The sequence below is a fragment of the Mya arenaria genome, chromosome 3 (assembly GCF_026914265.1).
Source record: "Mya arenaria isolate MELC-2E11 chromosome 3, ASM2691426v1".
In the NCBI taxonomy this organism is placed as follows: Eukaryota; Metazoa; Mollusca; class Bivalvia; order Myida; family Myidae; genus Mya; species Mya arenaria.
The window spans coordinates 18893113-18919338 of NC_069124.1; the positions used below are offsets into that span (position 1 = coordinate 18893113).

At 36.0% G+C, this 26226-nt stretch overlaps 3 protein-coding genes across 7 annotated transcripts in view; 2 read left to right on the forward strand and 1 right to left on the reverse strand.

Annotated features, from left to right (window-relative positions):
* Positions 1 to 16599, reverse strand: part of LOC128227351 (H(+)/Cl(-) exchange transporter 4-like) — a 53445-nt gene extending 36846 nt beyond the window's left edge. For 2 of the 5 annotated variants that reach the window (XM_052937789.1, XM_052937787.1), the window contains exons 1-2: positions 16487 to 16599; positions 7613 to 7939 (exon numbers count right to left, since the gene is read on the reverse strand). In XM_052937789.1, coding sequence (XP_052793749.1) covers positions 7613 to 7847 — 235 coding nt within the window. In that variant the 5' untranslated portion in view covers positions 7848 to 7939; positions 16487 to 16599. Of the gene's footprint in view, positions 1 to 6679; positions 6828 to 7612; positions 7940 to 13850; positions 13869 to 16486 lie in introns of those variants that run through there. The other 3 variants (XM_052937790.1, XM_052937791.1, XM_052937792.1) reach the window with 3 other exon arrangements.
* LOC128225760 (M-phase inducer phosphatase 1-like) lies at positions 15105 to 22350 on the forward strand. The gene is made up of 5 exons (XM_052935661.1): positions 15105 to 15203; positions 15503 to 15507; positions 21151 to 21289; positions 21451 to 21947; positions 22071 to 22350. Exons 1-5 carry the CDS (start codon positions 15105 to 15107, stop codon positions 22348 to 22350), a joined length of 1020 nt encoding a protein of 339 aa, XP_052791621.1.
* Positions 22351 to 23690: 1340 nt separating this feature from the next.
* Positions 23691 to 25083, forward strand: LOC128225761 (M-phase inducer phosphatase 1-like). Its single transcript, XM_052935663.1, has 4 exons — positions 23691 to 23701; positions 23884 to 24022; positions 24184 to 24680; positions 24804 to 25083. Exons 1-4 carry the CDS (start codon positions 23691 to 23693, stop codon positions 25081 to 25083), a joined length of 927 nt encoding a protein of 308 aa, XP_052791623.1.
* Positions 25084 to 26226: the final 1143 nt, after the last annotated feature.

Here is a 26226-nt window from a genome sequence, read left to right on the forward strand (position 1 = left end):
ATACTGATCGAAAAAACAACACATTTTGAGCATCAGAACATGTACAATGCTATAATAAAGTTGACCAGATATGGCTTATACACGCAGTAACCAACTTTTATCTAAACTAAGAACTATGTCATTATAAAATAATTGCAAAATGAACTTATTTAAAAAATATATGCTATTTTCGGACAATCCTCATAACATTTAGTATATATATATCGGCATCATAAAGAACAATTTGGCACTTTTTCTCGGTATTGACACTTACCATCCTCTTGGTCTTTCTGATATTTTGGGCCGTCCAAATCCTCATAGTTATGCCGCAGTGTCTTGTAAATGCTTTTTATCTTACTTATTGCTGCCGAATCCATTTTCTCTGCAGCCTTCACAGAATAATTCCATCAAATTTAGCAATAAAATTGCCACATTTCAGTCCATTCTCAATAATGTAAAGCACAGATTTGCCCAGAAACTGTTAATGTTTTGCCACTTAAGGGCACTAGCTTTTAGAATTTTTGGCGTAAATGCAGTCAACAACATTTTCTACTCAAGCACGCCAATCCTTTGCTACAAAATTTAAAATGGTGTCCTTTTTTCTTTTAATATATTGTCGATTTCATAAAAACACAATTAAGTTATTTTTTAAATATATTAGAAAATATAATAAATACTCTAAAATTTTGGAATTATAACATAATTTTATCGAAAAAGAGAATTGATTTTTTTTTCTAAAAACTTTGAACAGAATTGCACTCAACACATATACATGTTACTGTGCATAATCTATTTTTTTTTAAATAAAAAAATTCCTTTCATTTCTAAGCCATATGCTCAGAGTCCGTATTGAATTCTTACAAATGGTAAAGACTCAAAGAAGACAAAAGCAAATTTTGTTTGTAAAAGATATTTAACATCAATATACACTCTGAATGGCAGTCTTTGAACTTTACTATCTTTTATACTTCTAGACGCTGTAAAACTGTAAGACAACATTGAAACATTTCATTGAGAATGTAATAATAAAGATACAGAAACTGTAGAAGACTGTCACATATGTTACCCTGTGACATACATTGTATTGTTAAGAGCTTAATATATGCAAATCTTTAATATATATTTAAAAAGCACACACATATTTCTGTAATTAGAATGATCCTTGGCAATTAAATACAAGTACTAATATTTCTTACGTCCTTATCAGTATTTCCATTTGATTTTTTTTTAACACTTTATTCCTTATTTTCAACAAACTATTTCTGCAGCATTTAATCACAAGAACATAATTCAGAGACACACTTTTATTGAATTAATGAAAAATTTCTGTCATTTGCAGAATGAACCACAGATTTCAGTCCAATTATTCCCGGCCATATCACTGTCATTGACAAAACCCATAAAAGCAGGGACGACCGTCTCCTTTACTCCCATACCATGCAACTTCCCCGCAATTCTGTCACTGACATATAGAAAGCTGCTAAGAGAGTCGTAGAACACAATCAATTGTCTCTCTCTTTCTCTCTTTCTCTCTTCTCGGAAAACCCTAAAGAAGTCGGGGCCGCTAAATCAATTCTTTGTCCTCCTCATACATTTGCCCTGAAGGCAAAATTCTCCCTTACATGTAGGTCAGGAGACCTAAGTCCTTAGTTAATGGATGTCAAACTTGAGGATAATACATTGCTTATACAGCCATTACATGCAAAGAGCACCAGGAAATGACACAACCCCAGCATATAATTAGTTTGCCCAGTACTGTAGATTTGCTTAAATTTCGCAATGGTTTAATATTAGTGATTTTTTTCTGCAATTTGATCAGGACCTGAACTTAAAACCTAAAATAAATATTAATTAACATAATTATGTTTCGCAATAATTTGATAATAACATTGCTGATTTTTAAACCTCACCAAGTAGCCAAAACAGAAATCTTGAAAATTGACCTCGTAAAATTCCATTAATCTACAGTATCTATCAAATCTTCCGGCAATGAGATCTGATAATGGACATTATAAGAATGAGTTAAGTAACTGGATTTACATACAACAAATTTACTGCCGAACCAAATAAAGCAAGCCAATAAAACAGTTGCATTTCAGAACCGTCAGCCCCAGCATTTTGAGCCATCATTAAGCGAATTGTCTCAATAACAGAGAAGCTATCTTAAATAGAAACAAGAGATGTTTGTCAAACTTTATGCCCCCCCTAAGCGCCATGTTGTCAGGATTATATGGACAATTAAATGAAATATGCATGGACCGAAATGACAGCTGATTTGTTGCTGTTTTAAGATTATGACCATTAAAGTGTGAGGATAAAGTGTGTTATGACCATAATGACCTTTGACTCTATGAACTCAAAATCCAGAGTCATCAGCTGGTCACCAGAAACCTAAATGTCAAGTTTGAGGGCCATGGGTGCAGGCATTGTCAAGTTATCACAAGACAAGTATTTTTTCCTTCAAGGTCACTGTGACCTTGACCTTTGACCCGATGACCCCTTAAATCATAAGGGGTCATCTACAAGTCAGATGCAACTCCAAGTCAAGTTTGAAGGCCATGGGTTCAGGCATTGTTGAGTTATCACTCGGACAACCTTTTACCATTCAAGATCACTGTGACCTTGACCTTTGGCTCTATGAATCCTAAAATCAATAAGAGTGATCTACTGGTCAGGCTTAACATCCATGTCAAGTTCAGATGATCATAGGTTCAGGCATTGTTGAGATTTCAGTGGGGGAAGATTTGTTAACTTTTTTGCGTTAAAGGTTACTGTGACATTGACCTTGGCCTGATGACCCCCAAAGTCGATAGGGGTCATTTACTGGGCAGGCCCAACCTTCATGTCAAGTTTGATGACCATAGGTCCAAGAATTGTCGAGTTTGCTTTCAAGGTCACTGTGACCTTGACCGTTGACCTTAATCAATAGGGGTCATCTACTGGTCAGGCCCAATCTCCATGTCAAGATTGAGGGCCATGGGTGCAGGCATTGTTGAGTTATCACTTGGACAACCTTTTATCATTCAAGGTCACTGTGACCTTGACCTTTGGCCCAATGACCCCTAAAATTAATAGGGACAATCTTCTGGCCAGGCTCAACCTCCAAATCAAGTTTGAGGGCCATGGGTGCAGGCATTGTCAAGTTATCACTCGGATAACCTTTTACCATTCCAGGTCACTGTGACCTTGACCTTTGGCCCAATGACCCCTTAAATCAATAGGAACCATCTTCTGGCCAGGCCCAACCTCCAAGTCAAGTTTGAGGGCCATGGGTGAAGGCATTGTCGAGTTATCACTCGGACAACCTTTTACCATTCCAGGTCACTGTGACCTTGACCTTTGGCCAAATACCCCCAAAAACCATAGGGGTCATCTACTGGTCAGGCCAATTCTCCAAGTCAAGTTTGAGGGCCATGGGTGCAAGCATTGTTGAGTTATCAATCGGACAACCTTTTACCATTCAAGGTCACTGTGACCTTGACCTTTGGCCAGATGACCCCCAAAAACAATAGGGGTCATCTACTGGTCAGGCCCAACCTCCAAGTCAAGTTTGAGGGCCATGGGTGCAGGCATTGTTGAGTTATCACTCGGACAACCTTTAACCATTCAAGGTCACTGTGACCTTGACCTTTGACCCATTGAGCCCAAAAAACAATAGGGGTCAGCTACTGGTCAGGCCCAACATCCAAGTCAAGTTTGATGGCCATGGGTGCAGGCATTGTCACGTTATCACTCGGACAACCTTTTACCATTCAAGGTCACTGTGACCTTGACCTTTGGCCTGATGACCCCCAAAAACAATAGGGGTCATCTACTGGTCAGGCCCAACCTCCATGTCAAGTTTGAGGGCCATGGGTGCAGGCATTGTTGAGTTATCACTCGGACATGCTTTAAAATTATTTTACCATTAAAGGTCACTGTGACCTTGACCTTTGAGCCGATGACCCCCAAAATCAATAGGGGTCATCTACTGGTCAGGCCCAACCTTCGTGTGAAGTTTGATGACCATACGTCCAGGAATTGTTGAGTTATCACTCGGACAAGCTTTGGTCTACCGACGGACCGACCGACCGACCGACCGACCGACATACCGACATGCCTGTGCAAAGCAATATACCCCTCTTCTTCGAAGGGGGGCATAATAAACTTAAAGCTGCACTATCACAGGTTAAAGGATTTGACCACTTTTTTATTTTCTGTCTTGGAATGAGCCAATTTTTGCGAAAATCCATGGAAACCATTGATACAAGACTGCTAACAAAAAATTAGATCGCAGATTTTTATATTTAAGTTCAAAAATTGATGTTTCATGCATTTTTCTTAAACCGTTAGTAACAGTTTAAGCCATAAAACATTCATTTTCGAATGGAAATATGACAAACTACAATCTGATTTTTTGTCAACAGTCTTATATCGTTGGTTTGCAGATATTTACGCCAAAATTTGCCCTTTCCAAGACAAAAAATAAAAAAAGTTGTAAAAATGGTATATCTGTGAGAGTGCAGCTTTAAGGTGATACAATTATTACAATAGCACGTCAAGCAAGTGGTTCGTTTTCAGTCAAACATTTAGAGGCATAATCATGAATGGAAACTTGAAATTATTAATGCCAGTTATGGGCCTTGCCACACATGATTGTGTATTAAACTATTTTCACTGGTAACAAATGTCTTAAATTCAACATGAATATTTTGAACAGTTTTTAAGTTAAAATAAAATGGCATACGATACCGTGATTATATTAGAAAATTGCAATATGAAACAGTTATGATAAGCTGTCCATCACAAACTCTACCTAACTTTAAATTCCACCTCATTTTCCAGACAGCAAAAAAATAAAATGCAAATTTCATCATAGGAAAATCAAAACAAGCACATCTCTGTCATCACTAAACCAGGGAGGTCTGGAAGTTGCTTTCCTTTAGGCCATAGAAATAATAACCTAAGATTTTTATCCCCACTTTCCTGTCTGAAACCCCTCAATTAAGTCTATATTTGTTTTTGTTTTTTTGCTTGACAAGAAGTGGTGCAAAAACCATGTTCACAGTGACTGAATTTCAAGCATTATAGGATTTAGTATTTAAGGGGATATCTCCCTGGCATCGTTTTTTATTGGAAATCTGACGAAAACGTTACATGCATAGGTTTCACTGTTAAATGCACAAGTTCCATTATCATAGTAGCGGCCATCTTCGTGAGGCCCCAGTAAAATTATTTTGCAGAAACTTATTTTTAAAAAAGTTTAATCATTATAAGATGCACAAGATATGGTTATTTAATTCCAATATATAATTATTGATATACAGTACAATTGGGTAATGTCACAAATATTAAACAACATTAGAAATCGGCCCTCCAACTCAGAAATTGAATACAGTTGGGTTGGGTCACAAATTATTAACAATATATTAAGAAATCAGCCCTTAAACCCAGAAATCCAATACAGTTGGGTTGGGTCACAAATTATAAACAATATAAGAAATTGGCGCGCAAATTAAGAAATCCAATACAGTTGGGTTGGGTCACAAATTATAAACAACATAAGAAATTGGCGCGCAAACTCAGAAATCAAATACAGTTGGGTTGTGTCACAAACTTTAAACCAAATAAGAAAACGGCCCTGAAACATGGAAATTTAACTTTTAATTATATTTATCCATTGACTAATTAAAGAAATCTGAACAAGAGACCTCATAGGGCCTCAACTGTGGTGAATTGAAAAATGCAACCAATGAGGATGTCCTAATTTCATTGTTTTTGTAACAACATGAGATTTCTCTTTATTAGCCCAACCACTTTAAACCTGGATGTGTGGAATTCACCTTAACATTCCTTTTCCCTTGCATCTATATCCCTGTGTGGGCGATGTCCTCCATCGCATGCTGGGGACATCTTGTAATCTCATCATTTACATTTATATGGAAATCGAGTCAGGAGTGTACAACTAATGCCGTTTTATAACAAACACAACTACTTTGTATGCATTCAAATTCCTTCCCATATTGTTTTCTTATGACAGTTTTATATGACTGATGAGGTCTTCAATGATTTTTGGAAACCTAAGATCAGACTTTCCTGCTACTTTGAGAGATGTACTTTCAAAAATGACTACAATTTGACGATGTTAACTTATTTTCTTTAAATATATTCAAACAAACAATCTTTCAGACTGGATAGTTCCTGCTTTTGTATGTTACAATATTGGGCTGATTGTAAAAAACTTAGCTTAAGTAAACAAAGTTGTTAACGTCATTGTTAACTTTCAAATCGTTACTTCTCTGGAAGTTTAATGGATACACTTGTGATCTGCTGTATTTCTAACAAGATCTGAAACCACAGTCTCAGCTCTACTTGTTTAAATAAACAGAATACCATCTTTTGCTTTAATATCCTTCTTATTCTATTTTTAGAAAAAAAATACTTACCAAAGAAATTTTATGAAAATGCTGCTTTTAACAATTGTATTGATGTGTATAAAAATGAAAATTTGTTAAAGGATATTGCTATGTATATATACTTTGCCATGTAACAGAGAAATATTTTACTACAAGCTTTGTAAAAATGTTATACATCCTCAAATTATTTCATGTTTAAGTTATCAATGCTAGAGTAAATCACATTGTTAACTTTAATAAAGTTGTTAACGATTGGCCAAATGACATAAATGACTGAGACATTCAAAATATAAAAAAATGCTTACCTGTGGTGCCATAGTAACCATTTTTATTCCCCTCATTTATCCTTTCTTTTGACATCATACAATCACATTTTTACAAAACCTACATAAATCTCCACCATAACCATCCTGCTGTACATTGCTAGGCATTAAAATACTGATTTCTTTTTCATTAATATGCTACATAATACATTATTTAGATCAATATCACTGCATGTCACCACAAACAATACCATCTTGAACAATCTGTTGCTTTTATAATAACTGTCTTCATATTCATTGATGATAGAAAGATGCCCCCAGATAAATGTCATTAACATTTTAACTCATCATTAAAATTGTAAAAGTATGCGTAAAGTCAATACAGTCGTTTGACATTTAAACTTTGAATTATACATTATATTGTCTTTATCATTAATTTCTATGTCAACTGAAAAAAAAAACAGAAGATATTTTCTACTGTATTTTTCATTCTAAAATTTAACCTGACTCCATACTATAAGTTTCATTTTGTTATAAATTGCTTATTGAAGTGAACTGAAGGTGAAAAATGCTGATTATATACATGATCCACAAAGCAAATTTTGCTATAAATTACATTATTCTCCTCTTTTTGTATCAAAGTAGCGATAGAAACAGATTTATGAGTATAAATGAGTCTTGATATTAACCTCAAATGTCCAAGTGTATATTGGCCTAATAAGGAGTATGTCTATAACAGAAGCATACCATTTAAGGGCTTTTAAATGTGCATATGAATTTAAATTCTTGTGATTGAAACAAGAAACAGGGTTACCAGTAAGTAAAATTATCACAAATACATGAAGACTTCAAAAACATCTCTATCTTTTTGTGATATTGGGGCCAGGACTTGTTTCTTCACCCCCCTCTTCCTATCCCCCCCCCCCAATAAAAATATATAACCCCGACAAGATTCAATCACATAAACTTTACTACCTTGGAATCTATCAGACTCCATGTTTTTGTTCGCGAACCCAGCAGAGGTGTCCAAGTGTTGCTCTCGAGCCATCACCGAGTCCAGAAGTTCCTCGTCACTGCTTTGGTGCCGACCCCTTAAAGAGGCCCCATTACTGCTCCGAATTCCGTAAGATGTTGAAGCGGTTTCCGGATCCTCCATAGAACTGGCCAGGAGTGATTCTAGTTCTTCCCCATACGGATCCCTCACTGCCATAGCAACATAAGTACAATTAGGGGGTCGTCTATCATCAGGTTTAGGACTATTATAAATGCTTTGTTGTACTGCTCATTTCCAGTTTAGCTGATCTGAAAAAAGAGAAATCACATTAAGTTATCATCATCACATGACTGAATTTCACATGACTAAATTTGGTGTACATGTGCGAGTAACAATCTACTTATATTTCATACGAGGGCTGTTTAAGAAGTTCACAGGCATGAATGTCCCTCTGCATTTTGACTGCTATATCACAAACGTATTATGTGACAAAATACGGAAGAGAAATGATCATCTGAATATGATAAATATATATAAAATCATTGTGTATGTATAGTTCTTATTTCACATAATGTGGGCCTCCTGAGCAGAAGATATGGCTTCAATTATTGTTTTTCATACAAACTATCAATGCAATTGAACCAATTTGCCCTTTTTTAAGTGAAAAAGGTCATTAGGGTGTTTGCCATGTCTAAAAAATTATTGAAATATGTCATAAATTTTAGAAATTATTCATGAAGTCTACAAACATCTTGAACAGCCCCTTGCTAACAGACAATACTGCATTTTCACTTTTCTCTTCAACTAACCTATCTTGCATGAAGGATCAATAATAAAATTAATTTAAAACTTGAAACACATGACTCCCAATTTAAGTATAATTCCTACAACCACAGCTACTAAATATTGCAACACCTGTCTACTAAATATTGCAACACCAGTCTACTAAATATTGCAACACCAGTCTACTAAATATTGCAACACCAGTCTACTAAATATTGCAACACCAGTCTACTAAATATTGCAACACCAGTCTACTAAATATTGCAACACCTGTCTACTAAATATTGCAACACCTGTCTACTAAATATTGCAACACCAGTCTACAATATACTAAATATTGCAACACCTGTCTACTAAATATTGCAACACCAGTCTACTAAATATTGCAACACCAGTCTACAAAATATTGCAACACCTGTCTACTAAATATTGCAACACCTGTCTACTAAATATTGCAACACCTGTCTACTAAATATTGCAACACCAGTCTACTAAATATTGCAACACCTGTCTACTAAATATTGCAACACCTGTCTACTAAATATTGCAACAGCAGTCTACAATATACTAAATATTGCAACACCTGTCTACTAAATATTGCAACACCTGTCTACTAAATATTGCAACACCAGTCTACTAAATATTGCAACACCTGTCTACTAAATATTGCAACACCAGTCTACTAAATATTGCAACACCTGTCTACTAACTAGAGATTGCTTTTTTGAAAAAGCGCATGTCTCCCCCATTGTGTGGTCGTAGGTGAGAAATAATCAATGATGGACATGAAATTTGTACTTCCTCCCTACCAAGTTTGGTGAACCTAGGTCAAACCATTCTCAAGATATTGAGCGGAAATGTTTTTTACATTGGGGGTCGCCGCGACCTTGACCTTTGACCTAGTGACCCCAAAAACAATAGGGATCTTCTACACCTCATGACCAACCTCCCTACCAAGTTTGGTGAACCTAGGTCAAACCGTTCTCAAGATTTTGAGCAGAAATGTTTTTTATATTGGGGGTCGCCGCGACCTTGACCTTTGACCTAGTGACCCCAAAAACAATAGGGATCCTCTACACCTCACGACCAACCTCCCTACCAAGTTTGGTGAACCTAGGTCAAACCGTTCTCAAGATTTTGAGCAGAAATGTTTTTTATATTGGGGGTCGCCGCGACCTTGACCTTTGACCTAGTGACCCCAAAAACAATAGGGATCCTCTACACCTCACGACCAACCTCCCTACCAAGTTTGGTGATCCTAGGTCATGCGGTTTTCCAGTTATCGATCGGAAACGAACAAAGCATTCTCCTGATATTGCACGGAAATATTTTTTTACATTAGAGGTCACAGCGACGTTGACCTTTGACCTTGTGACCCCCCAAAATATAGGAGTTTTCTAAACCTCATGATCAACCTCCCTACCAAGTTTGGTGAACCTAGGTCAACCATTCTCAAGATATTGAGCGGAAATGTTTTTTACATTTGGGGTCGCCGCGACCTTGACCTTTGACCTAGTGACCCCAAAAACAATAGGGATCTTCTACACCTCATGACCAACCTCCCTACCAAGTTTGGTGAACCTAGGTCAAACCGTTCTCAAGATATTGAGCGGAAATGTTTTTTACATTGGGGGTCGCCGCGACCTTGACCTTTGACCTAGTGACCCCAAAAACAATAGGGATCTTCTACACCTCATGACCAACCTCCCTACCAAGTTTGGTGAACCTATGTCAAACCGTTCTCAAGATTTTGAGCAGAAATGTTTTTTATATTGGGGGTCGCCGCGACCTTGACCTTTGACCTAGTGACCCCAAAAACAATAGGGATCCTCTACACCTCACAACCAACCTCCCTACCAAGTTTGGTGATCCTAGGTCATGCGGTTTTCCAGTTATCGATCGGAAACGAAGTGTGACGTACGGACTGACGGACTGACGGACTACCGGACTGACGGACAGGGCAAAAACAATATGTCTCCCCCAGAGAGGGGGAGACATAAATATTGCAACACCAGTCTACTTAATATTGCAACACCTGTCTACTAAATATTGCAACACCAGTCTACTAAATATTGCAACACCAGTCTACTAAATATTGCAACACATGTCTACTAAATATTGCAACACCTGTCTACTAAATATTGCAACACCAGTCTACTAAATATTGCAACACCTGTCTACTAAATATTGCAACACCTGTCTACTAAATATTGCAACACCAGTCTACTAAATATTGCAACACCTGTCTACTAAATATTGCAACACCTGTCTACTAAATATTGCAATCTACTAAATATTGCAACACCTGTCTACTAAATATTGCAACACCTGTCTACTAAATATTGCAACACCAGTCTACTAAATATTGCAACACCAGTCTACTAAATATTGCAACACCAGTCTACTAAATATTGCAACACCTGTCTACTAAATATTGCAACACCTGTCTACTAAATATTGCAACACCAGTCTACTAAATATTGCAACACCAGTCTACTAAATATTGCAACACCTGTCTACTAAATATTGCAACACCTGTATCTACTAATTTATAGCGCTCAAGAATGTAACAATCAAATGATACCAGAATTGCAAGTACAAATATATCAACATGTACGAAAATGACATACCCTAAAAAAGGATAAGTAAACACAGCAATTTCTCTCAAAAGCAAAAATTTCTCTTAAAGGGACACTTTCATAGATTTGACTAGTAAATAGCTACTTCTGGAGAAATTATTTTCCTTGACCTAGTATTGAAGATCACTTGTAGTAGATAATGAAAGTTACTGAAAGTTTGCGCCATTCAGGTAATGTCTATATATGATCAAATTTTGACTTAGAACATGACTTCGAACTGTATTAGTACAATTATTGGAGCGGCCCATGCGCGGCTAAAAATAGCGCACTTCTATGACCATTATAACTGCATATTCTTTTGTTACACAAAGAAGGCAATTATCCTGGGACATTGTAATCTAATTTGACCACCATATATCAATTTTAACATTACTTGGATTCAATATATTACTTTGTTAAACAATTATAATTGTCAAGTACAGGTAGATTCCGATTTAAAGCGTCATATCATTTACAATATTATAGGTAACTGTTAAAAAAAGTAGAAAAGTAAACATAAATAATAAGAGAGCCAACTGACACAAAATATGCCTGTCCTAATTTTAGGACATAAACTTTGGTGATAAGCGGTTGTATATTAAGCCAAATTTAGACACTGTTAATAAAGTTTTTTGCAATTCAAGGGTTATAACTCTTGAGTGACTGAGAATAATTACCAAACTTGTCTGAGATAAAATGCCTATTCACATTCTGACCAAATTTGATGATGATTGGAGAAAGGTTTTTAAATTTATTGATTGAACAAGAGCAGTTCCAGGTAATTTCTATATATTAAGGGTGAAAACTCTTGACTGACGAAAGCAGTATCGCTGGTTATCGAACTTATCAAAGATATTAATTATGCCAATTCACATTCTGATCAAATTTGGTGATGTTTGGTCACTAGGCTTCTTATGAAATTGATCGGACACCAACCGCCATCCTTTTACTCCGCAGGTAAAACTGTAATAAGTCCCTTCTATGAACAGGCATATAATAACAACAGACAAGAGACTATATCAAGGCATAATAAATAAAAGATGAACTGATACTATTACAATATCTATGACCATTTAACATCAAAATTAATGTATAAAACAAACTAAAATTACTCTGAGGTTTGAAATCACGTCAGTTTATAAGACTGCTAATTTACATGACAATGTTCCATGCATCTACATGTGGCTCTTATAATTGGTGGGGCTGGTCGCCATGCAATAATGAAATACAAGGGAAGTAACTTTGATCCATTTTATAAAACACACATCTTCTGATTATAAGGCTTTCTCTTATTCATTCCATTTTACCAATTGTGCATATCATTCTGTATTTCTTAATAGTGTATGTACAGTTTATTTAACTGAAGTATATAATATTTATCTATATAATGGAAGACAGTATTCATTTTTTGAAATCAGTTGATGTATAAAAGGTTTTGTGTTAATTGCCAACATAAATATTTTTGATAAAATCATTGTATATTCATTTACGAGTTTTCATTCATTCAAGCCTAGCAAAAAGAATCACCAATTCTTAATTTTCATATAGCATTCTTGTATTAAATTGTAAAGAATTTTAATTTCTGCATTGAAGATTCAACATCTTAATGTTGTACTCTGTCTCTAAAAACATGTTATATTCGAAGTCAGTTAGAAAAGATTATTGTAAAATATTAAAGACAAATGAGGGCAGAGCTACAGAAGTGAGTATTATCATAAAGATTTGACATTTATATATAAATGGCTTGCAGGCTGCACTCATATTTTCTTGAACTACATGTACAAGTAATAGCAATGATAGGTTCCATGGTGGTCATAAAATACTTAAAACCAGTAGTCGAAATTAACACAAGCCCGCAAGCACTGCACTGGGAAAATGTCATCCGGGCTTGCTAAAATTCTATATTTTACATAGCAGGGCTTGTTAAAAATTTTGACACCAAGCAATAGTACCATATAAGAAATCGGGCTTGTTCATCCAAAAGTCTCCTTTTGATGACTGTTTAACTGTTCTAACTATAACATTATACATAAACTTCATACAGAAAAATATTTGTGCAAAAAATAAACAACCATTGATAGAACATTCAACTTAATACATTGACTATTGACATTGACTTATATCAACATGCTATGTTTCTATCTGGGAAATGTAGATGTTCTGGAATAACAATTTGTTTATAACTTGAAGATAAGGCAATAATTAATAAACAGTTTTTTTAGCATAATTTCCCTATCCATATTTTTCGGTGTGGGTACTTAGTAGATTAAATAAGAGGGCCAAAATATCCCTATATCGCTCACCTGATTAAAATGACTAGTCAACAAGTCAGTGGTTATAAGGATGTTGGTAAACGACCACTAAATGATATTAAAGGTCTGGGCATTGTGGTTTCAGAGAAGATTTTCTAAGATTTTACTACTTAAATATTAAGAAAACTTGTGACCCCCTGGGCAGGGCTACTTTTGACCCTAGGGACATATTTTGAACAATTAGGTAGGAAGGCTACCTAAAGCTGCATACCAAATATCATGGATCTGGCCCATAGAGTTTCAGAGATGTTTGAATCTTATAATGTGGACGCCGGACATAATGATCGATCACAATAGCTCACCTTGAGCACTTCAAGGTGCCGAGGGGCACAAAATATTTTGGCCGTATAATGAATAAAAAAGAGAGGCTATTAAAACTTTCCAGTTACAGATTTTTTACGTTTAGTGAGTCGGTTGGGCAATGCTAAACAAACAATTTATTAATAGTGACCTTCGATACAAAAATAAGCCAAGCTGGATTCAAACAACATTCTCTTCTTCCTTACCTTACATATGTTTGCCTCAGAGTAGAAATCATCCAAAGCATTAAAACAGAAAGAAATATTGAGTGGATTTATATACTTACATTCGAAGAAAATTATGTTTTATAATTGTTAATAAATTTATCATTATATGGGCCGCGTCGTGCGATTTTAGGCCTTCGGACATAATTATTACAAATGAAATAATCATAAATAAAAAATGCCAAAAATAATTATTTTTTCTATGTTAATAAATTTCTTCCAGATTTCTTTCTTTTAAAGGTTTTTCATTGGTGCATCATTTTCTCGATGATTTATGACCATTGGTTTACCCAAGTTTCCATAGCAACCATGGATTTTGTCCCGACATATTTTGACTGCATTAATAGTATGTGTTTACAACAGCCAAATGTATTAAAAATACAAAGCTGATTCATTATTTTTATCTTAATTTATGTTCCTTACAGATTCTGTGATAAGAAAATAATTTGCTTATAAGCTTTATTTTATATTGATACGTTAATTTTGCACAACATTCCAATAATGGGCTTTTGTAAGACGTCATGTGAATGACGTCAACTTTAGTATTCAAAATGCGCAATACATGGTCTCACTTGAAAACATGCATCTTACGCAATTTTAGTGATATCATCACGAAATTTTCAAAATTTCTTCCTGAAATATCATTTCATTCAAATACATTAAAACATTGTAATACCAAATATATGTCCGAAGGCCCAAAATCGCGCGACGCGGCTCATATATCAATGATACTTCTTTGATACAGTGTAAGATATATATTTATGTTGGTGTTCACAGGGAAACATTCTTGCAATTTACCAAAACATTTATAAAAAATACATACATCAAGTTATATTCTTCTGATAAATCTCTTAAAACTACCGGAAAGCATAAAAATTATAATTACTTAATGAATTGTAAATATATATATATGACTGTCTTTAGTTTGGGGTAGTGCTGATGCCATGTTTCTACATGTATGAATAAAATATTTTTGTTAATAAATGAAGAAATTTTAGATGTCGTTTTAAACTATTTATTAAATAAAACACGGTATAGCATATATATTATACAAATATGTGTAGTGGTCTACAAGTTGTTGTTGTTGTACAGCAATGAGCATCCTATTGAGTTGTACATGTAGGTCCAAGTCTGGCAATACAAAGTAACTGGGTGGTTGTGAGCTAGTCCTCCTTGTAGCAGTTCCAAACATTGAAGAGTCTTCAATGGAATGTCGCATACACTGTACTTCTTCCGATGGATGCAGGTGAGGAGATGTATGCTGATCAACTGGATCTGCAGGTCTACCATCTCGGATTCACTTCTGAGGAGGGGGACCAAGACCTAGAATCCCAGGTTGGCTCTTCCAGCTTTATTTGGTGTATATGTGACGTTGCTATCCCTCATCATCATTGTTGGTTTACAGGCTTCCCTTCATCACTCGCTCGACAATGTTGGCAGCTGATTTGAAGACCCGCTGCCAAACTGCTTCCTTTACCTCTGCAGTTATCTTGATTTTTTTTTTTGAGGCACGGGGGTCGGGTGGGTAAACATTATGGGCAATGCTTAGTGTGAATATCTTTTCGAGAATTGTGTGGCAGGTCACGTTCTTCAATCTTATATGTCCATTATGTGCGACCTCCTTCTTACACCAGGCTGTGTAAGTGTAGCCAGCACTACTAACGAGCCCTCAGTCGCCTCGTTTGCGGTGGCTCAAGAGCTACGACCTTGATCTCCACTGGTACATCAGTGGGAACCTCTGTGTCTATGAGCCTGTCCGGTAGCCACCCATCCAGTGGAATGTGGTTTTGTTGAATTTCTTGTCGAAGGTGCCAAACGTCCAATCTTCCAGGATACCGTCAGCGGCGTTAGCATTGATGCTGTTTTTTATCATCTTAAACGACCTGTTACAAAGTTACTGTTGCACAGATACATCTGTATTTCATTTCCGATGGATATTCACACACATGGCAACAGCCTTTGTAGGCATGCATGCAAAGGTTAGTGTTTTAGAACAATGTACGCAGAAGTTTTCTTGAAATTAAACTTAGTTTGATTCACATAGGACAAGTGTTTTCCATAATTTTGATCAACTCAAACATTAAATTCATATCAAATTCATATATATACTGTATTCTCTTTATCAGACCATATTCTTCAAATTATTCTAATTATTCTATTTGATCTGAAAAATACTTTGTTGGATACAAAATGACTTTATGTGGGATACGAAATGACTGAAAATCAGAGGGTACGAAATGACTGTTAACCCCCAATAAATGTTTGAAGTAGTTAGAACCAGCTGCCTGGTTAGCTCAGTCGATTATAGCACCGTGAGAGTTCCAGCGGTCCTGGGTTCGAGCTCCACAATGGGCGCACTTTTCCTCACAGGTTAATTATTACAATTGAGTTTATGAAGCTGATTAAATCAGTGTGAAGACACATCTTGGCAATTCACTAATTAAAACCAGTGTGACGAATTGGGGAGTCGATGAAACCTGCGTAAATATTTAGAGGATAAAGCATATTTTATAAAAAAATATATTTCCTACTGGGATGTCAGTCTTAATTTGTAAAATAAAACAATGCGTAAAGTTATGTCATAAAATAACAAAGAGAAAATAAGGTATAAATATTACCATCGGATTATATATTATACATTTGTGTAATGATAATATCGGTATATACTCTGTTACTTAAAAAATGCAGTTTTTTTAAGAAAATTTACAATTTACCGGAAGTAATAGTCTACTGGTTAAACACAACCATTTGTTTTGAATTTCATATAAAATTCAACTGCGCTTACCTCCCTTTATACCATTTCATGGGGTCGGCACCCCACAATGAATATTCCCGTGTCGTTGTATCCTATAAAGTATTTCTTAAAACAAGTGGATAGCTATATCGATGGTATTTAGATTTGAAATAGCTTTATAAGTACCTGTTTTCCTTTGTTGTTATTGTTGTTGTTTGTATATATACAGTATGTTAACATAATCTTCAAGAATATCTATAGACGGTTGCTGGTCAAAACGTCGTCAATTTGGTCAGGACGTAGCCACTCAAAGTCAAATCGTCCCGAAACAAGAGTCCGACCTTCCCATTTTTTTCGACTAAACCATGCAAAACATGTCCATTTTTTTGTGCAGAATCCACTTACTCGCTACACAATTAAATGGTACTGTAATGGAGAATGTTATACGCATAGTTATTTAGTAAAGTATCTTTCCTGCTACTGATAGTATTATAGGAAAAATATCTCTTCTTTCATTTGATGTTTATGTGATATTTAGATTTCGGTCCCTTTTGAGCGTTTAGTTTTGTGACCCTTAAACATAATGAAATAAGAATAAGGAATTTTCTAATTGGATTTTTTAAACCATTTTCTAATTATAACATTTTTATTATCCAAATGCTTCTTCTCCTGGATATATTTCAGAACATATGTATTTTTAACTGCAATTTTCCGTTTAAAATTGGGATGAGTAAATAAATAAAATAAAATAAATAAATAAATAAATAAATAAATAAATAAATAAATAAATAAATAAATAAATAAATAAATAAATAAATAAATAAATAAATAAATAAATAAATAAATAAATAAATAAATAAATAAATAAATAAATAAATAAATAAATAAATAAATAAATAAATAAATAAATAAATAAATAAATAAATAAATAAATAAAGCAATCTCTGATCAATTCGATAAATGCGATATTGGTTTATAGCTCTCCCACAAAGTTTGTAACAACGATTCCACAGCAGGTCAACTTATGGCCTGACAACACCCCTTTGCCATGGTTACAAAAATTTACATTTCTCACTGAATGTTTGACAGAGTCAAACTGCATAAAATGACCAAATCAAAATTCAACTATGGGTTTAAAAATAATTCAAAAATATTTATGTTTAAAGTCTGGGTAATGCTGATCTCCTAAACACGTTTTTGTCCAGTATGACGCATGAAAATTAATTTAATCTTTTGACTTCATTTTGATTTATTAATTGGTGTGTTCAATACATTGCAGCGCATTTTAACAGATACATTTTATATATGCATCAAGTTGAATTTAAACATACTCAAATTGTATATGTTTACTATCACGCAGAAAGAAATATATATACAGTAGCTTTTAATATCCTCATTTATATATCAAACCGCACATACCTGGTATACTTGTAAAACTAGTCCTATTATCGTCCCTCTAAATTTAACCTTATTGTGTTTATTGGTCACCAGTCAGTTTATGTCATCAATGCATCGATTTCCGTTCTTAATCAACAACGTAGTCAAATTAGGTCTCAAGACGGCTCACGGTATGGACGAACAAAGGATCGAACGAACGAATTAATACCACACGTAACAACATTAGAATCAAGGTTAACTATGTTATAAGAAATGAAAATTGGTTGAACATAACCACAACAATCCAGGGTCATTCGGAACTCCTCGGCCATTTTTTTTGTTTTTTGCAAACTCCGCGCAGTGTTACTTCCCTTGCACACTGTACTGCAAGGGAAGTAACACTGCGCGGAGTTTGTGTTTTTTGAAAAAAATGGCCGAGGAGTTCCGAATGAATCCAAGGTATGGTGTCAGCAATAAACGAAATACTTTCGGGTCGTAGACTTCAGGTAGTTGGCTCAAGACCACAGTTATCTGCCCCCCGTTGACCAAGACCCGGATGTGAATACAGAAAAAAGAGTGCTTGTGTTCAAGTATCAATATTTTATTAAAATTGAATAAAAATGAAGCAAAAAGTGTCCTTTATTCAGAGAACTTGACTGAATTTGACACTCTATTGCAGAAATTGATAGTTTTCAATGCAAATATTGAAAAAATAATAGCTTGTGGAAGTCTGAAAATTAGTTGTTTGTAGCCGATTGACTCCTTGGCGGATGGGTTATTGTTCTATTATGAAACAGACTATAGATCTATTAATACTTGTACCCTTGCTTCACCACTGGACTTCACTTGTAGAATAAACTTAGTAGCAGACTCACGTCTTGTGTTTGTCTTTCACTACTATAAATTGAATACTTGTCAACCAAAACATACAACAGTTATGTATTTGTACTCAATTTTGACAGTCGGGTCAATGGTCAACATGGTGTTTTCTTGTGATTATATTTTGTGTCTTGAATTGTTCTAGAGATGCCATGTCCTTGTTTTTCAATTGAGGTGTGTATAAAGTCAAAAGCCAGGTTAGTGTCTATTTGAAACATATAGTAAAAATAACTGAGGTCTCACGCCAGTTCTTAAAAACACTGTTTATCCCCGTTTTGGTAGCATTTGATGATGTGCACATCGCCTTCTTGTATGAATTTTCAAGTATGCACATGATTTATTCCATTTTTGATGACATATGTGGGGATTTTTTTTTGCAAAATCTATTTCTTAGGTGGATTGACCCAGAGATACGACCATGACTGTGTCACATCGACGCTATAGATTTCTGTGACGTAAAGAAATAATAAAAGCAAAAGCAACGAAAAGTCTTGTTATGGTTTTCTGGTATTCAATGAACATACAAATTGCTTATAATTTCTAGGAACACAGTGTTATAGCTGCATTGTGTTTTGCAAATTCATAAAAAAGTGATGAACATTCATGAGTAATTTTACATATAGTATGGATGGTATTTTGTGTCGGCCCACAACGAAATGAATGAACAGTATTTTGATAAATTGTCACCCTACCTTGTACAACAATTAGTTATTTTAGAATGTGTAACAATCATCTTCCTATTGAAAAACTTAGATGGGCAAATGTCCAACGTAACGATAGAATTTGCAATGTTTGTAACTCTGGAGAGATCGGAGACGAATTTCATTACTTATTCAAATGTAGTTTTTTAATCAATTGCGAAAAAAATCTCCAAAGTTTCGAATCTCTTATAAATGAAAACAATGAACAATCACTTCGTAAATTAGGCAACTTTTTGGCTATTATTTAAATTATTTTAAAAACCCACCCGGCATTCCAAACACAAAACGTTAGATAATCATAGAAGCATGTATCTTCCTTTCGATAAATGTGTACCCACTTTTCCGCATTATTTCTTCCTTCTGATACTAGTAGTAACAACCCACAGCCTGGTTATTGTAGTTATAAGTATACTGTTGTATAAACTTTTATCACATGTATGAATGTGCTTAGTGTACCAATAAACTTGTAAACTTGAAATGCTTCCGGGTCGTAGTACCCCTTCAAGTAATTCTTAAAAAGAATGTTTCTCCCCATTCAGGTAGGATTTGATGATGTAAACATTGTATTCTTGTATGTATTTTCAAGTTTACACATGATTTATATCACATTTAAAGATAATTATGTGTGTTTTGAATGATACTTTGCAGGACCTCTTTCTTGGGTGGATGTATTCAGAGATGACCCCAGAGATGCAGCCATGACGGAAATGATACATACAGAAAAACGAAACTATCTTGATATGGTTTTCTGAAGTTCAAAGCTTAAATAAGTTGTTTTATCTTTGAATTCAGTCCAATGCCTGCAGTTTGAAAGGCAAACTATGGTAAAACCCTCGGAGATTAATATATTTTCTGTTTTAAAATAAGTTTGCTACATTTTGGTGTGATGTGGTAAGGATAAACAAAAAAACACATGTATCACTGAATATTCACTTCCGAATTTGTGTAATTTGCTTTCTATAAGTGAGTTGGTTATCATCGTTGTCTTATAAGATAAATTATCGTTAAATGGACAAAAAACATTATTTTAAGATTGTTGTGTAATTTTGTAGTTTTTTGTAAAAAAATAATAATATGAAAGGAAACAAATTTCTTTGCAAGATAACGAATGATTAAGGTTAACTGCAGTTAGCGTGACGGTAATTATGTCTGGCTTTGAGTTGGTCGGACGTTGTTCACACGTTGCTCCTATCTCTCGGAACGGTGACAAGCTCGACTCCCAGCCAGAGGGACATAATTGCATGCTCGCTAATGGCCGGACACCAACCATGGCTGGATATATACACATCTATGAAGCGAAAAATATCATAACCATTCCTAACCATTACCGTGCATACAAACCGTATTCTCAAATTATCTCTTCCAATAGCTGTGTAAAAACTAAAATTCATTCTAGAAATGTCTATTAGGTAAGTGTATTGTTACTTTAACAGGTACCACTCGAGAGCATTTTTCTTTAATGTTAATGTGTGATGAGAGGGATAAAACTAAAATATTATATATGTATAATATATATATGTATATTAAGGTCATTATAAACCACTGACTCAATAATAATATTAATAATAATAATGTATTCATCTATTTTCAGAACTCGACTATTCGAAGACTCTCCAGTGAGTGACGTCACATCCGGGTCACCGTGGGACGAGATCGCGGCTATGTTAACACCATGCCAGACGGTCAACGAGTCTTTGGACTCGGGAATTGGATCCAGCGCAGAACTATCGGTAGGCCGACATTACAATATGTGTTAAATTGAGTGAAGTAGCATTTAGTCGAAAGTCGCCACTTAACAATAATAAAAAAATAACAATCTACTCTCGTACTCTGTCAAAACAATATTCTATATGAGTTACCATGTTGTACAATGTCCCATGTCTGTTTTTAGATCAAGCTGCCATCAAGAAGACGTCACAGAAGTATCCGATCAGGTGACGTCAAGAGAAGTTTGTTCTCTGGCAAGCGTCCAGCGGACAGCGAGGTGGACGACTCCCCGGCTGTGAAAAAGGTCAGAGGCGAAGATATCCAGACGATCGAGAAAGACATCATCCACGCAGTGGAACGTCTCGAAACGTGTGACCTGGTGGCCGACGGCTCACGAGACTACACGCTTCCAACAATCCCAGGCAAGCACAGCGACCTCAAATCCATCAGCACGGACACCATGGCAAATGTACTGGCAGGCAGATACAACGACCGGCTGTCCAAGGTGACAGTCGTCGACTGCCGCTACCCGTACGAGTATGAGGGCGGCCACATCCAGGATGCTGTCAACCTCTACACTAAAGACGCGGTCAACGAGCTCCTAAAAACGCCGGTGACGCCAGAGAAACGCCACGTGTTAATCTTCCACTGTGAATTCTCCTCCGAACGGGGACCTAAAATGTAGGTATTTAATTAATTACCACACTAAATCAGCGATATTCATTTGGTATTTCTAGTGTGTATTTCTTATAATGAACACAATGTGAATGTGGGTGATTATATTTTCATATGTATCTTCTTCAGGTACAGGTTCTTGAGATCGCAGGACCGCGCGCTGAACCAACACAACTACCCGGCGCTCAACTTCCCAGAAGTTTACCTCCTCCATGGCGGATACAAGGCATTCTACGAGACACAACAGAAATTGTGCACACCTGTCGGCTATATGCCCATGCTGCACGACGACCACGCAGCCGACCTACGTCACTTTCGGGTAAAGTCCAAGTCGTGGACGGCAGGAGACAAGCAAGTGACGAGTAGAAGATATCGTAGCAGAATCGCAAGATTACACATTGATCTTTAAATCCCCGTAAACCGCGCATACTGACACATGTGATATCAGTGGTATTTAGTGCTACCAATACCGTGCTACATTGTAATTTATTTTATATGGTTTGTTTTTGAATTTATACTATAATTATTGTATGTATTGTTAAGTTTGTTAATTTTGTTATTGCCATGTCAATATAATAAATTCAAAATAATGACCTGACTTCTTTTCGTTCCTTCAAAAAATAATGTGTTTACTTACGCAAAGAGCAAAAAAACTCAATAATCAATATATCAATCAATTCGTGTACCAATTAGTTTATGAATGAATAAATGAACCAAGGCATCATTGATTAATCATTGACATTATGATGCGATTCATTCATTTACTCAATAAATCAGTTCTTGAGTGAGTGAGTGAGGTGAATGATTGAGTGAGTGTGGTGAATGATTGAGTGAGGTGAGTGATTGATTGAGTGATTGAGGTGAATGATTGAGTGATTGAGGTGAATGATTGAGTGAGGTGATTGATTGATTGATTGAGTGAGTGAGTGAGTGAGTGAGTGAGTGAGTGAGTGAGTGAGTGAGTGAGTGAGTGAGTGAGTGAGTGAGTGAGTGAGTGAGTGAGTGAGTGAGTGAGTGAGTGAGTGAGTGAGTGAGTGAGTGCACATGAGTATTTTTACATATAGTAAGGAAGTGATTTTCATTCGGCTCGACGCCGTATATGTTGAACAAGTAGATCAATCATGTTATATTCTTTGAATTCAGTCCAATGCCTGCAGTTTGAAAGGCAAACTATGGTAAAACCCTCAGAGATTAATATATTTTCTGTTTTAAAATAAGTTTGCTACATTTTGGTGTGATGTGGTAAGGATAAACAAAAAAACACATGTATCACTGAATATTCACTTCCGAATTTGTGTAATTTGCTTTCTATAAGTGAGTTGGTTATCATCGTTGTCTCATAAGATAAATTATCGTTAAATGGACAAAAAACATTATTTTAAGATTGTTGTGTAATTTTGTAGTTTTTTGTAAAAAAATAATAATATGAAAGGAAACAAATTTCTTTGCAAGATAACGAATGATTAAGGTTAACTGCAGTTAGCGTGACGGTAATTATGTCTGGCTTTGAGTTGGTCGGACGTTGTTCACACGTTGCTCCTATCTCTCGGAACGGTGACAAGCTCGACTCCCAGCCAGAGGGACATAATTGCATGCTCGCTAATGGCCGGACACCAACCATGGCTGGATATATACACATCTATGAAGCGAAAAATATCATAACCATTCCTAACCATTACCGTGCATACAAACCGTATTCTCAAATTAGCTCTTCCAATAGCTGTGTAAAAACTAAAATTCATTCTAGAAATGTCTATTAGGTAAGTGTATTGTTACTTTAACAGGTACCACTCGAGAGCATTTTTCTTTAATGTTAATGTGTGATGAGAGGGATAAAACTAAAATATTATATATGTATAATATATATATGTATATTAAGGTTATTATAAACCACTGACTCAATAATAATATTAATAATAATAATGTATTCATCTATTTTCAGAACTCGACTATTCGAAGACTCTCCAGTGAGTGACGTCACATCCGGGTCACCGTGGGACGAGATCGCGGCTATGTTAACACCATGCCAGACGGTCAACGAGTCTTTGGACTCGGGAATTGGATCCAGCGCAGAACTATCGGTAGGCCGACATTACAATATGTGTTAAATTGAGTGAAGTAGCATTTAGTCGAAAGTCGCCACTTAACAATAATAAAAAAATAACAATCTACTCTCGTACTCTGTCAAAACAATATTCTATATGAGTTACCATGTTGTACAATGTCCCATGTCTGTTTTTAGATCAAGCTGCCATCAAGAAGACGTCACAGAAGTATCCGATCAGGTGACGTCAAGAGAAGTTTGTTCTCTGGCAAGCGTCCAGCGGACAGCGAGGTGGACGACTCCCCGGCTGTGAAAAAGGTCAGAGGCGAAGATATCCAGACGATCGAGAAAGACATCATCCACGCAGTGGAACGTCTCGAAACGTGTGACCTGGTGGCCGACGGCTCACGAGACTACACGCTTCCAACAATCCCAGGCAAGCACAGCGACCTCAAATCCATCAGCACGGACACCATGGCAAATGTACTGGCAGGCAGATACAACGACCGGCTGTCCAAGGTGACAGTCGTCGACTGCCGCTACCCGTACGAGTATGAGGGCGGCCACATCCAGGATGCTGTCAACCTCTACACTAAAGACGCGGTCAACGAGCTCCTAAAAACGCCGGTGACGCCAGAGAAACGCCACGTGTTAATCTTCCACTGTGAATTCTCCTCCGAACGGGGACCTAAAATGTAGGTATTTAATTAATTACCACACTAAATCAGCGATATTCATTTGGTATTTCTAGTGTGTATTTCTTATAATGAACACAATGTGAATGTGGGTGATTATATTTTCATATTTATCTTCTTCAGGTACAGGTTCTTGAGATCGCAGGACCGCGCGCTGAACCAACACAACTACCCGGCGCTCAACTTCCCAGAAGTTTACCTCCTCCATGGCGGATACAAGGCATTCTACGAGACACAACAGAAATTGTGCACACCTGTCGGCTATATGCCCATGCTGCACGACGACCACGCAGCCGACCTACGTCACTTTCGGGTAAAGTCCAAGTCGTGGACGGCAGGAGACAAGCAAGTGACGAGTAGAAGATATCGTAGCAGAATCGCAAGATTACACATTGATCTTTAAATCCCCGTAAACCGCGCATACTGACACATGTGATATCAGTGGTATTTAGTGCTACCAATACCGTGCTACATTGTAATTAATTTTATATGGTTTGTTTTTGAATTTATACTATAATTATTGTATGTATTGTTAAGTTTGTTAATTTTGTTATTGCCATGTCAATATAATAAATTCAAAATAATGACCTGACTTCTTTTCGTTCCTTCAAAAAATAATGTGTTTACTTACGCAAAGAGCAAAAAAACTCAATAATCAATCAATTCGTGTACCAATTAGTTTATGAATGAATAAATGAACCAAGGCATCATTGATTAATCATTGACATTATGATGCGATTCATTCATTTACTCAATAAATCAGTTCTTGAGTGAGTGAGTGAGGTGAATGATTGAGTGAGTGTGGTGAATGATTGAGTGAGTGTGGTGAGTGATTGAGGTGAATGATTGAGTGATTGAGGTGAATGATTGAGTGAGGTGATTGATTGAGTGATTGAGTGATTGAGTGATTGAGTGAGTGAGTGAGTGAGTGATTGAGTGAGTGAGTGAGTGAGTGAGTGAGTGAGTGAGTGAGTGAGTGAGTGAGTGAGTGAGTGAGTGAGTGAGTGAGTGAGTGAGTGAGTGAGTGAGTGAGTGAGTGAGTGAGTGAGTGAGTGAGTGCACATGAGTGAGTGAGTGAGTGAGTGAGTGAGTGAGTGAGTGAGTGAGTGAGTGAGTGAGTGAGTGAGTGAGTGAGTGAGTGAGTGAGTGAGTGAGTGAGTGAGTGAGTGAGTGAGTGCACATGAGTATTTTTACATATAGTAAGGAAGTGATTTTCATTCGGCTCGACGCCGTATATGTTGAACAAGTAGATCAATCATGTTATATTCTTTGAATTCAGTCCAATGCCTGCAGTTTGAAAGGCAAACTATGGTAAAACCCTCAGAGATTAATATATTTTCTGTTTTAAAATAAGTTTGCTACATTTTGGTGTGATGTGGTAAGGATAAACAAAAAAACACATGTATCACTGAATATTCACTTCCGAATTTGTGTAATTTGCTTTCTATAAGTGAGTTGGTTATCATCGTTGTCTCATAAGATAAATTATCGTTAAATGGACAAAAAACATTATTTTAAGATTGTTGTGTAATTTTGTAGTTTTTTG

Excerpts from the sequence above, each read along its gene's own strand:
- LOC128225761 (XM_052935663.1), top strand. Across the intron at positions 24,023-24,183 it reads GATCCAGCGCAGAACTATCG|ATCAAGCTGCCATCAAGAAG; the intron begins GTAGGCCGACAT and ends GTCTGTTTTTAG. Across the intron at positions 24,681-24,803 it reads TCCGAACGGGGACCTAAAAT|GTACAGGTTCTTGAGATCGC; the intron begins GTAGGTATTTAA and ends TATCTTCTTCAG.
- LOC128225760 (XM_052935661.1), top strand. The coding sequence starts at position 15,105 with ATGGATGCAGGTGAGGAGATGTATGCTGATCAACTGGATCTGCAGGTC. Across the intron at positions 21,290-21,450 it reads GATCCAGCGCAGAACTATCG|ATCAAGCTGCCATCAAGAAG; the intron begins GTAGGCCGACAT and ends GTCTGTTTTTAG. Across the intron at positions 21,948-22,070 it reads TCCGAACGGGGACCTAAAAT|GTACAGGTTCTTGAGATCGC; the intron begins GTAGGTATTTAA and ends TATCTTCTTCAG.